A 12,736-nucleotide genomic window follows, 5' to 3' on the forward strand; every position below is an offset into this window, starting at 1 on the left:
CCAATATATATTATACCAATGGAAGCAGTATTTATCTTCAAAATAAAAGTGTCTCTGAAATTTCAGTGGAATATTGTGGAGTAGAGAAGAAATTATAGAGTCACAGAAAAACCTTTGACCCATTTCCACTGGTTACAGTTCAAAAAATAATTTTAACACTTCACCAAAGTACTATCATCTTAAGATGGACAAAGAAAAATCCTTACAATATCCCAATTTTTAATCTTCACATATGATAAAATTCACATGAGTTATCTAAAACTGCTAGTGTTTAATGATATAAAATTAGGCTGGGTGTGTCAAAGCTGAACTTTCACAGGTTTTTCTTCTTTTCCTGATGGAAATTGCACAGCTGTCTGTTAATGTTATAGTTCATTTGCCGTGTGCTGATATAGTATCAAGTTACCAGAAAACAATATCATCTCAATTTATGTTGTGATAATTTCTAACGTCTTACAGATTCAAATGATTTATCAATTTCTCACGCGGTAAAATTTTCGCAGGGGTTCTCTGGATATCCTGTTGCATCTTTGCCATAAATGCTGGTGAACTGCTTATGCCATTTCTCCTGGGGTTCTGCCAAAGTTTCTGCGGCAGATCAGGAGAATCCCTATGGAAATTCTACCCCTTATCTCTAAACTAGAAACAACTTCTGTAATTGCCATAATTAATACAATGCTTTGCAAAGGGTGATATAAATGCATAGATCACTACTTAGCAAATGCATGCACATTGTCAACACACTAATAGTGAAGTTCTATTGATGCCGAGATATTTAGTTAGCATAACTGATGGATAGAAAACTTTGGTCATGTAAAATAGTTTCAACTACTGACTTTTTCTATATACTAGGATGCGGAATAGTAAATGCCAAGGACATACAACCTTACCATCTACTATAGATGGTTAAAAAAAGACAACTTGATCACATTTTACTAGTTTTCAATTTTATGTGCAAAAGCATCAAAGTGCTTCACTACAAATTACAACCTATAAACACAATAATTAAAACAGCTGAAATCTGTACAGATTGAGGATTATTAAACAACACATCATAGGAAAACAGAATCACAGTAAATGTTTAACACCACAAGACACATTGTCCAGATAACATTGTTTTCATTAGAAAATATTGTAATAAATAATTCATGAATATAGTGCAATTGATTTATGCATAAATATAACTAATCATCTAAAATCAGTTTTACATTAACCAATTTTTAAAATCAAGGCAGCCACAGAGTTTAGCTATATTACTGTGATAATGGAAATACTGTACTGCAATTTGAAAATAAACAGAAGTGATAATCTGCACTTACTGTAAACAACTAAAAATCAGTTTTACTAAACATAATATACAATATAAAATTTCCCCATTATCTACCAGAAAATGGTTTAAACATTACTGAGCAGTAATTCTAAAAACAGAGGCACTGTTTTGTAATACAAAATTTTTTCCAGAAACATTCTCAAGTACTAAAGTTGGTTGTCACGATATTAACATAAGATTATGGAGAAAAAAATCTAATTACAAATGGATAGTGGCACAATAGTTCAGTAAGTCATGTTTCAGAAATCTGCTTTCCTATTACTAAAATCAAAACTTGTGTTTTATTCACTTTACAAGAAGCTAAGAAGCTCCTACAAAATTAAAAATAAGGAACTTCTAAATTTGTTCCAATTAAGAGTGTTTTTCAATCAATAATGCCAGTGATCCTCTAAAATGTTTAAGTGTTTTCCGTATTTTAAACGGTGTATTTCCTCCATTCAACCCAAAACTTATTTATGTATTTTATCAGTTTGTTTAATCTTATGTTTTAAAAATAAAATTTTGAATTTCCATTGTAATGTTTGACTACAAAAGGATGACTTTTCCTGTTGCACACTTCAGATTACTATTGATCTTATAATGTAAAATAGCAAGAGATGGCGAGATATGAGAGAGAGAGAATGATGACCGTACATTTTAAATAACTACTATAATATCGTGACATCCCTAGTACTAACTTAGAACAATGTCTTTAGGGCTTGTTCAGCATTTCAATTACTTTTGCTTAAATTGTGGACAAATTCTAAAAATTACTAAATTGAAACATGCTACTTTTCTTTCATGTCAGCTTAGCAAAATGCTGCAACATCTGTACTGTCAAACTCAATAGTTGGCAGAGCAAGCCCAATCCTTTTTCATATTCTATGACACTTTAAAGAGAGAAGGTAACTTCATCTGATCCTTAAAATTCAGAACAAAATTTTTCAACATTTTCTTTCCAAAAACTTCAGTATGAACTATAAAGGCGAGGCCTTAAACACAAATTCACACAAAAGTTTTTTTTAAAAATTGCCCTATTCCAAGTGATAACATTAGAAATTGGATCATCAGCAACACAAGAGAAATCTAAAACTGTTCAAAGCTTTTCTTGCTCATCTAACCGTATTGAGACCCTGAATTCAAAAGCTTCTTTCTGTTAAATCCATGTCAAAATGCAACTGCTGAATTTGGTACTCAAAATGATAATGATACGAACACAAATATTGAAACGGATGGATTGCCTTTGTGAAACTAGAAGGAAAAGAATTGCTGAATTTGATGCTCAGATTGATGATGTATATGGACACAAACTGAAATGGTTGCTGCACAAAAGCAACTGCTGAATTTGGTACTCAAAATTATAATATATGTGGATACAAAACTGAAATGGTTGGAATATCTTTGTGAAACTTGAATTTTCAAGTCTCTGACAAGAACACTTAGCAGCAGGTAAGTTTACAGTTAGCAAAATTCTGTCTTGGGAGTGTGAGAAATTGCAAACTTGATACAACATACTATACCTAATTTTTTTTTTAATTAAATACAGACTAACAAGAGCAACAAAACATACTATTCTCAAGTCTCTTCAGTGCATCTTATGCATCATGCTCTATACAGTGCTCTACTGATTCATTAGTCATTCCTTTTGCACCAACAGCTTATCTATTTCTCAATATTATTCATATTTGCATTTTCAATTTCCAGATATCGCATAAAATTGGAGCATCTACTTAGGAATTCGCTCCATTCCCAACCCCCAAACTTGAGACGTGTGACATTTTAAACTTTATCCATTCATAAATAATTACAGGTACCCAAAAGCAGGCAGGAAATTAAAACCTTAGAACAAAATATTTGCCAATTGTGGGCACTCTGGAGCTCTAATGTTTTACACATGGATTTAATCTCCCATTTTATAGAGCTGTTAATTTCATCCACTCTGTGCATCCATTGAGGGGGGGGGAGGTGGAGACGGGGTTGGCTGGGCAGCGGGCCAGATGGGGCAAAAGACAGTCTTCTCACGGCTGTTGTGAAGTCAGCCAGCGGAAGACATGAGACTTGAAAGCAGGCTATTTGCCAGCAAAGTTGTACACATTGTTAGTGGGTTGGGGAGATTACAGGGATGGAGAAATGAGCCTCAAAATAAATATCTTGCCAACAAGGTAGATTAATTAGTGCAGAATTTCACAACTCCTAAAACACTATATGCTTTAACCAGTCAATCCACTGTTAGCACTCCCTAAAATTTACATTTTAAAACTTGTGAAATGAATGCTTGCATACTGCACAATTTGACATGTACATCCAAATTGTGTAACTTACACAAAATAGCCAGGACTTAAACATAGCACATAATGTGCTCTGAAAGTTTTGATTATAAAATGTTTCTCTCTAAATTTATGAATTCACTGTACTTTTAATGAGTTGGCAGGTTGATTTTATACTTAAGAATGGAATTTCCTTACCTACTTTAGGTAGTAAAACTGGTCAGTTCATTTCTATTCCTGACTTGGGCTCAGTGAGCCAATCCTATAAAATAATGCTGTGTGAGACTATTATTTGTCTTACAACTGAATCATTGAAAATACCTATAATGTGGCATTTTCCTTACTAGACATTAACTTTTCTAAATCACAATTAGTTTTATTCTACAAGAGCATTAAGATGAGAACTAGCACATGCGACTGTACTAAGTATATTCCTTTTACGTACAGTCAGATCCCTGCTTGAAACTATGCTTTGCCTGAAGGCCAAAGGGTGGTTTTACAATACTAGTTGTATTAGCATTTACTGTATAGTGAAGTCCATCTGAGTCGCATCCCTTTTTAAGAGGATTTATGTAGACTTGTTGCTACTTTTGGAGCTGCTTGTCCCTGAATTTGTCATACTGAACAACCCAGTGTCCGTTAATCTGAGTTTCTTCTTCGGAGGTGTCTTCAGTGTCCCAGATCTTTCTTTAACTTTGTATTCTAAAGTGCTGTGAGGTACTCCATAAATTCCTTGTGCTTTAGAGACACTCATTTTCCCACTCATTACCATTGTAATAGCTTCTTCCAAAATGTCATGATCATATTGCCGATAGCGACCACGCTTTTTCCTTGGCTGTTTACTGTCTTTCAGACTAATATGATCCTGACTATCATTTTCAGATGTCACATCAATCGTGCCATTCTTTACATTAAGACATAGTGGAGGAAGGTCTCCATGCAGTAGGTAGGAATCAACACTAGAATGAGTCAAAGGTAAGGAACATTCAATTTTACTCTGCTTGGGCAGGATAGTTTTGAGTTTTTGAAGAGCTGATCCTTCCAGCAACGAGGACGTTTTTGATACCTGGTACATAACATCGAAGAGACCACAGCTGTCAGGCTGGGATTTGGGCACAGAGCTTGCTCGTACCTGAGGGATTTTTAACTGAACAACAGAACTACTGACACTTTCATTATGAAAACTGTCATCTTTTTCTTTTAGCTGCGTAACCATTCTTTGCAGGGTTAACTGATGGAGGTAACTGGAAGCAGTGGGGAATTTCAACTCTGAGGTTTCAACATGGGTGAGTTTTCGGTGCTCGCTGCATTGATCGGGACTACGTTCTGCCTGAGCTCTAGCCCACAATGCAACTTTTTGCAGAAGTGTATTAGGTTCCCCAAAGGTCTTCGAGAAACAACCTTCTCTGGTATCTCTGGTTTTACTTTTCAGTGGTGCTGCTCCTCCTGATAAGGCTTCCAAATGGAGAAGTAAAGTCTGGTGAGGTATTCCATAAAGTATGGCTGCTTTGTTCATGTCCAATGCCCCTGACTGAATGTCTTTCAAGGCCTTTGAAAGCAAACCATCTGCAAATTCAGCACTTCGTTTCACATGCTCCTCAGTGTTTATCTGTAGTCTCCTAGGATGGATGGAATGAAACGATGGTAAGCTGACGCAAGAGACTGGCACACAGCTATGGAAGGGAAGGGTCCACTCCTTTATTACAGGGTTGCTTGGGTAACATCACTGCTTCTCTCATTGTTTAAGTCTTTGAGTTCTGGCTGTTATTGCTTAAAGTTGAAAAAGGTTACAGTTCTGGTAGGGCAGTGTAAATGTTTGATTGCACTTCTAAAGCGGCCTTGGCAAGAGCTTTATGTTACAGTTCAATATTTGTGTTAATGTTTCTTGCAGTTGTTATCCCGTGATAATTACTTGCGAAATAAAAGGAACAACTTTCACAGTTTTAGAGCTTCAATTATTGTCCTTTTCAATTTACTGTATTATAATGGCATTCTAAGTCCTAAAGCAATGTGTTAGTAGAAACGTGACGTTACCGCTAAACAAGTAATAAAAGAGTCAACCCTCTTTTTTTCCAGGCGGGGTACTGCAATCACAACATGCTAAGAACATTTTCCAAAACATTGCACAAAACATAAAGCACAGGCCACATTAATACCGCACAGTAACAATTCACAGTGACAATCCAAAAGTGACACATTAGTGCTAAGAATTATTTTAAGCATATCCAAGCTAAACAGATAAATATATCAATTTTGTTCTTGGCCACCTGTCCTTTAGTAGTCAACCTAAATAATAAAATATAAAACCAAAAGCAGGCATTGGATAAAGAGCATTATTCATTTAGCATTTTTTAAATGTATATGAAAACTTTACAACTGTTCCTATATTAACAATTGATCAAAAGATACAATTTTCATAATTTGTTTAAAAATACCTCAAAGTGCCAGAAGTGTCAATTTAAGTTAGATATGAAATAAGTTACATAAATGTGTAAATGCTGCAGAGGAGTACATGACAATTGTTATTTAACAGAAGCTTGTATGTTACTTTTAATTCAAGGAAATTTGATAATATTAAAGGTCTTCCTCCAGTATCTGAATATACATTGCTACTTAAAGCCAAATTTTAGCTGTGCTCATATTATGTAATTTTAAATATTCTTAACTGATTATACACACATTAAATAATGTTTGTTAACTGGGAGAATATAGGTGATCTTTTGTGAATAACATTTAGTTTAATTTAGAATGTATTTTGAAGGTACAACTCTAATTCTCCAATTTTCAAAGTTCTTTTTAAGTTACCACATAGGTTAATAGCACCCAATATCTACAAACTATTAACACGTACTAAGATACAATATTTCCATATCTAATTTATATATTCAAACATCTCATTTGTCACTAAATTGACAGCATCTCAATGCAGCTTTTATTAACTGATTTTATATATATATTTATTTATTTTTTAAACAATCAACAAACTTGCATTTTTAATCAAAGTCCACTTTCTAAATATTTTACAGGGAAGAATGTCTAAGTTAATAGGATTGTTTTGGGGGTTACGATGTAAAATATGTAACGCTACAGCTAAACAAAATAGTGCCCCTGGCTCTTTCATTAGTACATTAAATCAACAGTGAAAGCTGATTTTCTGTTGGACTTTGTTCATGATCACATGAAAAATGTAGCCCTCAATACTAAAATATTATTGTTCATGCATCACCACTTCTTCTGCAACGCTCCAGGGATATCAGTTACATGGAGAAAACTGTCCCCAGGAAGATTTCATCCATTTCAGTGGATCCAAATCCTTATACTAGCCCTGGAGCTCTGTGATCCCAGGGAGCAAAAAACACTAGCAAATAGAGGAATAGATTTGGTTTGGGGTGCAAGTGCCGATTCTGTCACAGAAGTCACTGGCATGGCCTTTGAAGGAAGGAGACCCCTAAACACAAATGGTTGCTTTCTTTATTTTTGAAGAACTTCGGAATTTTAAATGGGACAATAGGAAATGTTTTCAGGGCCATCGGCCAAGTCAACTGAGCAGAATTCGCCTTGCTGCAACAAGTGCATTTTAGTATTAACTTCTTATAAGACAATGTAACCATGGTTACCTGGCACCTGGAGTTCTGTCATGGCTCTGCAAGTAAACATACTAAATGATGGCTATATTGAGATGTACAGTCCAGGAATGACATAGGTGATTCGTAATCGAGTCGGGCAATTTGATGGGGGCTTGACAGTTGTGTAGAGAGGAATATGCAGCCAGAGTTCTCACGCTTGATGAAAAGTGCTTACAAGGACTAATAATAGAAACAGAAACATGCATGGCTATTTTCCTTTGCAAATCCTACTTGTCTAGTCTCACTTATGAAAAATAATCATTTGGGCATGCACTCAACTGTCAGAACTGAAAAAGAACAAGACAGAAAAGTAAGCAAGACAGAAAATTAAATCAGATGAAGACTAAATTAACAGTATCCTCCCTCCTGTGAACCGCTCACAATTTATATTTGGTGACTGAACAAATTACAAGTAAACAATTCAAGACCTAAACACTCAAGATATCTTGTAAAGAAGAAAATTTGCCTACAATATCAATGAACTTAAAAGAAAAAAAAAAATAACTGGTCTTTCTAAAATATTTTTCACAGCTCTTAGAGCATCCCAAAATGTTTTACAGCCAATTAAGCACTTTGTGAACCATAGCCACAGTTGTAGTGTCAGAAACACAGCAGCTAACTTTCACACAGCAAGGTCCTACAAGTGGCAATGATATAAATCATCAAATGATCTGTATTTTTGTGATGTTGCTTGAGGAATAAATATTGGCCAGCAGGCACTGGGGAGAATCCCCTGCTCTTCTTTGAATAATGCCATGGGAATATACTTCCTGTCAGGACTCCAATTCCATTCTCCCAGCTGCTCTATTGTATCTGATCAGTTGATACCATCTTCCACTACACTGCTTCTGAAATGTCTGCCTTTTTCCTCAACTGAGAATTCCCCTTTGCCATGGTTGGCAGGGTTCTTGTCTAGGTCCATTCTATTTCCTGTAGCTCCCTCCCAGAAACATGATAGGCTCCTCCTCCTCATTACCTCCCATCCCACCAGCCTCCACATTCCAACTGTCAGGCTTGGCCTAAATAGCCAAGTGGTTATGGAACTGGGTTTGTAACCCCAAGATCAAGAGTTCAAATCTCACAATGGCAAACTATGAAACAATGTAACTTCATCTGAAACAGATGGAAACGTGTTTGTACTCGAAAGTGTTCCAACTGTCAGGCTTGGCCTAAATAGCCAAGTGGTTATGGTACGGGGTTTGTAACCCCAAGACTCAAGAGTTCAAATCTCACAATGGCAAACTATGAAACAATATAACTTCATCTGAAACAGATGGAAACAGGTTTACTCAAAAAGAGTATCAAGAGTTCAAATCTCACAATGGCAAACTATGAAACAATGTAACTTCATCTGAAACAGATGGAAACGGGTTTGTACTCGAAAGAGTTCCAACTGTCAGCTTCCAACATTTCGATCACCTCCAGGCTGATGTCACCACCAAATACATCATTTCTTTCCCTCCAAGCATTCCTGAGGGATCACCCCCCCACCCCCACCAATTTTTCCCATCATCCCCAAACCCTACTCCCCTTCCCTCCCAAGCAAAAGCAGGAAATGCAACACCATCTCCTTGGGTGTCTTCTGTGACTCAGTTGATTGCACTGCTGCCTCTCGAGTCTGAGGGTTGAGGGTTCAAGTCCCATTCCAGGGCTTGAGTACACAAACCTAAGCTGACGTTCCAGGGCATCAGTGAGGGAGTACTGCACGGTCAGAAGTACTGCCTTTCAGGTGAGACATTAAGCAGAGACCCCTCAGGTGAATGAAAGAGATGCCATGGCATTATTTTGAAAAAAAGTTGTTCCTGTGCTCTGATCAATTTCATCTCTCAATCAACATCATAAAAATCGAGAATTTGGTCTTTATCACATTGCTGTTCATGAAAGTTTACTGTACGCAAATTGGCTGCCGAGTTTCCTATATTACAACAAATGATTACACTTCAAAAATAATTAATTGGCTGTAAGGTGTTTTGGGATGTCCTTCGATTGTAAAAGCACTACATAAATGCAAGTAATTCCCAACATCCCGGGCACCAAAAACACTTTCTAGGTGCAAGACGATTTATTTGTACTTTATCCAACTTAGTATTCACTGCTCATGACGCAGACTCCTCTATGGCTGGGGATACCAAAAGCAGATTGAGTGAACGCTTTGCTGAACACCTGTGTTGAGTCCGCAGATGCAACCTTAAGCTTCTGGTAACTTGTCACTTCAATTGTCCAAACATTGCCCACTCAGATCTCTGTCCTTGGACTCACACTGTTCCAATGAAGCTCAACACAAGCTTGAGGAACAACTAATCTTTCTACTAGTCTAATCTCTCAACTAATCTTTACAGCCGTCCGATCTTAACATTGCGTTTAACAACTTCTGGTCTTAACCACCACCTCTCATTTTCTCTCAAAAACAATTTGCTGGTAATGAGGGTGGTTACACCAGAGCCAGTGTGTGCTGTTGATGACATTGGAACATAGCAGGAGGAGTTGTACGAACCAGAGGTCTACCTGCCTTTCTCCCTCCATATTCATTGACCAAGGCAACCCCCTCTATTTTACCACTTTCCATGCTTCCTTCCCCCTTTGTCATCATGCTTTAAATATTTACATCTTCTTAGGCCCATCCTTCCATCCATACTTGTCTCATTAGCACCCCTTTTGCCTCACAACATCAGCCCTTTTTCTGATTTAGTCACTCCACCTCTCCACCCTATCACAAACTATTCCTGTTTGCATTTTTTCTGCACCCCTCCCACTTTTCTCTGGCCCCAGACTTGCCTAAACATCTTCCAGTTATATCTTTCAGTATGTCCTGTCCCACCAGCAGGACAGGGCCAATAGAGGTGGCAGCACAGTGGTATGCTGTCAGGAGGGAGTTAACCTGGGAGTCTTCAACATCAACTCTGAACCCCATGAAGTCTCATGGCATCAGGTCAAACATGGGCAAGGAAACTTCCTGCTAATTACCACGTAGCACCCTCCCTCAGCTAATGAATCAGTGTTCCTCCATGCTGAACACCAACTGGAGGAAGCACTGAGGGTGGCAAGGGCGCAGAAATGTACTCTGGGTGGGGGACTTCAATGTCCATCACCAAAAGTGGCTCGGTGGCATCATTACTGACCGAGCTGGCCAAGTCCTAAATGACATAGCTGCTAGACTGGGTCTGCGGCAGGTGGTGAGGAAACCAACAAGAGGGAAAAACATGCTTGATCTCATCCTCACCAACATACCTGCCGCAGATGCAGTTGTCCATGACAGTATTGGTACAAGTCACCACCGCACAGTTGTTGTGAAAACAAAGTTCAGCCTTCACATTGAGGAAAACCTCCATTTGTTTTGTGTGGCACTACCATCGTGCTAAATGGGACAGATTTCGAACAGACCTAGCAACTCAAGACTGGGCATCCATGAAGCACTGTGGGCCATCAGCAGCAGCAGCATAACTATACTCAAACACAATCTGCAACCTCATGGCCTGGCATGCCTCCCATTCTGCCATTTCCATCAAGCCAGGGGATTACCCTGGTTCAATGAAGAGTGTAGGAGGGCGTGCCAGAAGCAGCACCAGGCATACCTAAAAATAAGATGTCTACCTGGTGAAGCTATAACACAGGGACTACTTGCATGCCAAACAGCATAAGCAGCAAGTGATAGACAGGGCTAAGCAATCCCAGAAGCAACGGATGAGGTCTAAGCTCTGCAGTCCTGCCGCATCCAGTCGTAAAAGGTGCTGGACAATTAAACAATTCACTGGAGGTGGCAACTCCACAAATATCACCATCCTCAATGATGGAGGAGCCTAGCACATCAGTGCAAAAGATAAGGCTGAAGCATTTGTTACAATCTTCAGCCAGAAGTGCCAATTGGATGATCTAGCTCGGCCTCCTCCAGAAGTCCCCAGCATCACAGATGCCATTCTTCAGCCAATTCGATTCACTCCACATGATATCAAGAAACGGCTGAAGGCACTGGATACTGAAAAGGCTATGGGCCCTGACAATATACCAGCAATAATACTGAAGACTTATGCTCCAGAACTTGCCACACCCCTAGCCTAGCTGTTCCAGTACGCTACAACACTGGCATCTATCCGGCTATGTGGAAAATTGCCCAGGTATATCCAGTATACTAAAATAGGACAAATCCAACCTGGTCAATTACCACCCCATCAGTCTGCTCTCAGTCATCATTAAAGTAATGGAAGGGGTCATCAAGTGGCACTTGCTTAGTAATAACCTGCTCACTGACGTCCAGTCTGGATTCCACCAGGGCCACTCAGCACCTGACCTCATTACAGCCCTAGTTTAAACATGGACAGAAGACTTGAACTTGCGAGGTGAGGTGAGAGTGACTGCCCTTGACACCATGGCAACATCTGAGAGTGTGGCACCAAGGAGCCCAAGCAAAACTTGAGTCAACTGGAATCAGGGGGAAAAACTCTCTGCTGGTTGGAGTCATACCTAGCACAAAGGAAGATGGTTGTGGTTGTTGGAGATCAAATCATCTCAGCTCCAGGACATCACTTCAGGAGTTCCTCAGGGTAGTATCCTCGGCCCAACCATCTTCAGCTGCTTCATCAATGACCTTCCTTCCATCATAAAGATCAGAAGTGTTCGCTGATGATTGCACAATGTTTAGCACCATTCATGACTCCTCAGATACTGAAGCAGTCCATGTCCAAATGCAGCAAGACCTGAATAATATCCAGGCTTGGGGTGACAAGTGGCATGTAAAAATTCATGCCACACAAGTATCAGGCAATGACCATCTCCAGCAAGAGAGAATCCAACCATCGCCCTTTGATGTTCAATGGCATTATCATCACTGAATCCCCCACTAACAACATCCTGAGGGTTACCATTGCCCAGAAACTGAACTGGACTAGTCATGTAAATATTGTGGCTACAGAGCAAGTCAGAGGCCAGGAATCCTGCAGCAAGTAACTCACCTCCTGACACCCTAAAGCCTATCTACCATCTTCAAGGCACTAGTCAGGAGTGTGATGGAATACTCCTCACTTGTCTAGATGAGTGCAGCTTCCACAACACTAAAAGATTCTTGACACCAACCAGAACAAAGCAGCCCATTTGATTGGCACCACATCCACAAACATTCACTCCCTCCACCACCGACGCATAGTGGCCGCAGCATGTACCATCTACAAGATGCACTGCAGGAACTCATCAAGGACCGTTAGACAGCACCTTCCAAACCCACGACCACTACCATCTAGAAGGACAAGGGCAGCAGACAGATGGGAACACCACCACCTGAAGCTCCCCTCCACGTCACTCACCATCCTGACTTGGAAATATATTGTCCTTCCTTCACTGTTGCTGGGTCAAAATCCTGGAGCTCACTTCCTGACAGCACTGTGGGTGTACCTACAGCACACGGACTGTAGCGGTTCAAGAAGTCAGCTCAGCATCACCTTCTTGAGGTGGTGGCCAGCGAAGCCCACATCCCATGAAAGCATTAAAAAAAAGTTCTGTTTAAAAAGTCAATAACCCGAAAGGTTAACTGTTTTGCACTCCAC

At 39.2% G+C, this 12,736-nt stretch overlaps 1 protein-coding gene across 15 annotated transcripts in view; it reads right to left on the reverse strand.

Moving 5' to 3' along the window:
* Positions 1 to 12,736, reverse strand: part of lcorl (ligand dependent nuclear receptor corepressor-like) — a 137,199-nt gene that overhangs the window by 48,426 nt on the left and 76,037 nt on the right. Inside the window, exons 7-8 of one of the 15 annotated variants that reach the window (XM_041199268.1) lie at positions 7,194 to 7,382; positions 5,170 to 5,195 (exon numbers count right to left, since the gene is read on the reverse strand). The exons of 8 other annotated variants lie outside the window; for them this stretch is intronic. In XM_041199268.1, the coding sequence (XP_041055202.1) occupies positions 7,235 to 7,382 (148 nt within the window). In that variant the 3' untranslated portion in view covers positions 5,170 to 5,195; positions 7,194 to 7,234. 6 more of the 15 variants (XM_041199278.1, XM_041199249.1, XR_005944437.1 and 3 more) reach the window with 6 other exon arrangements.

This window comes from Carcharodon carcharias, chromosome 1, assembly GCF_017639515.1.
Source record: "Carcharodon carcharias isolate sCarCar2 chromosome 1, sCarCar2.pri, whole genome shotgun sequence".
NCBI classification, from domain to species: domain Eukaryota; kingdom Metazoa; phylum Chordata; class Chondrichthyes; order Lamniformes; family Lamnidae; genus Carcharodon; species Carcharodon carcharias.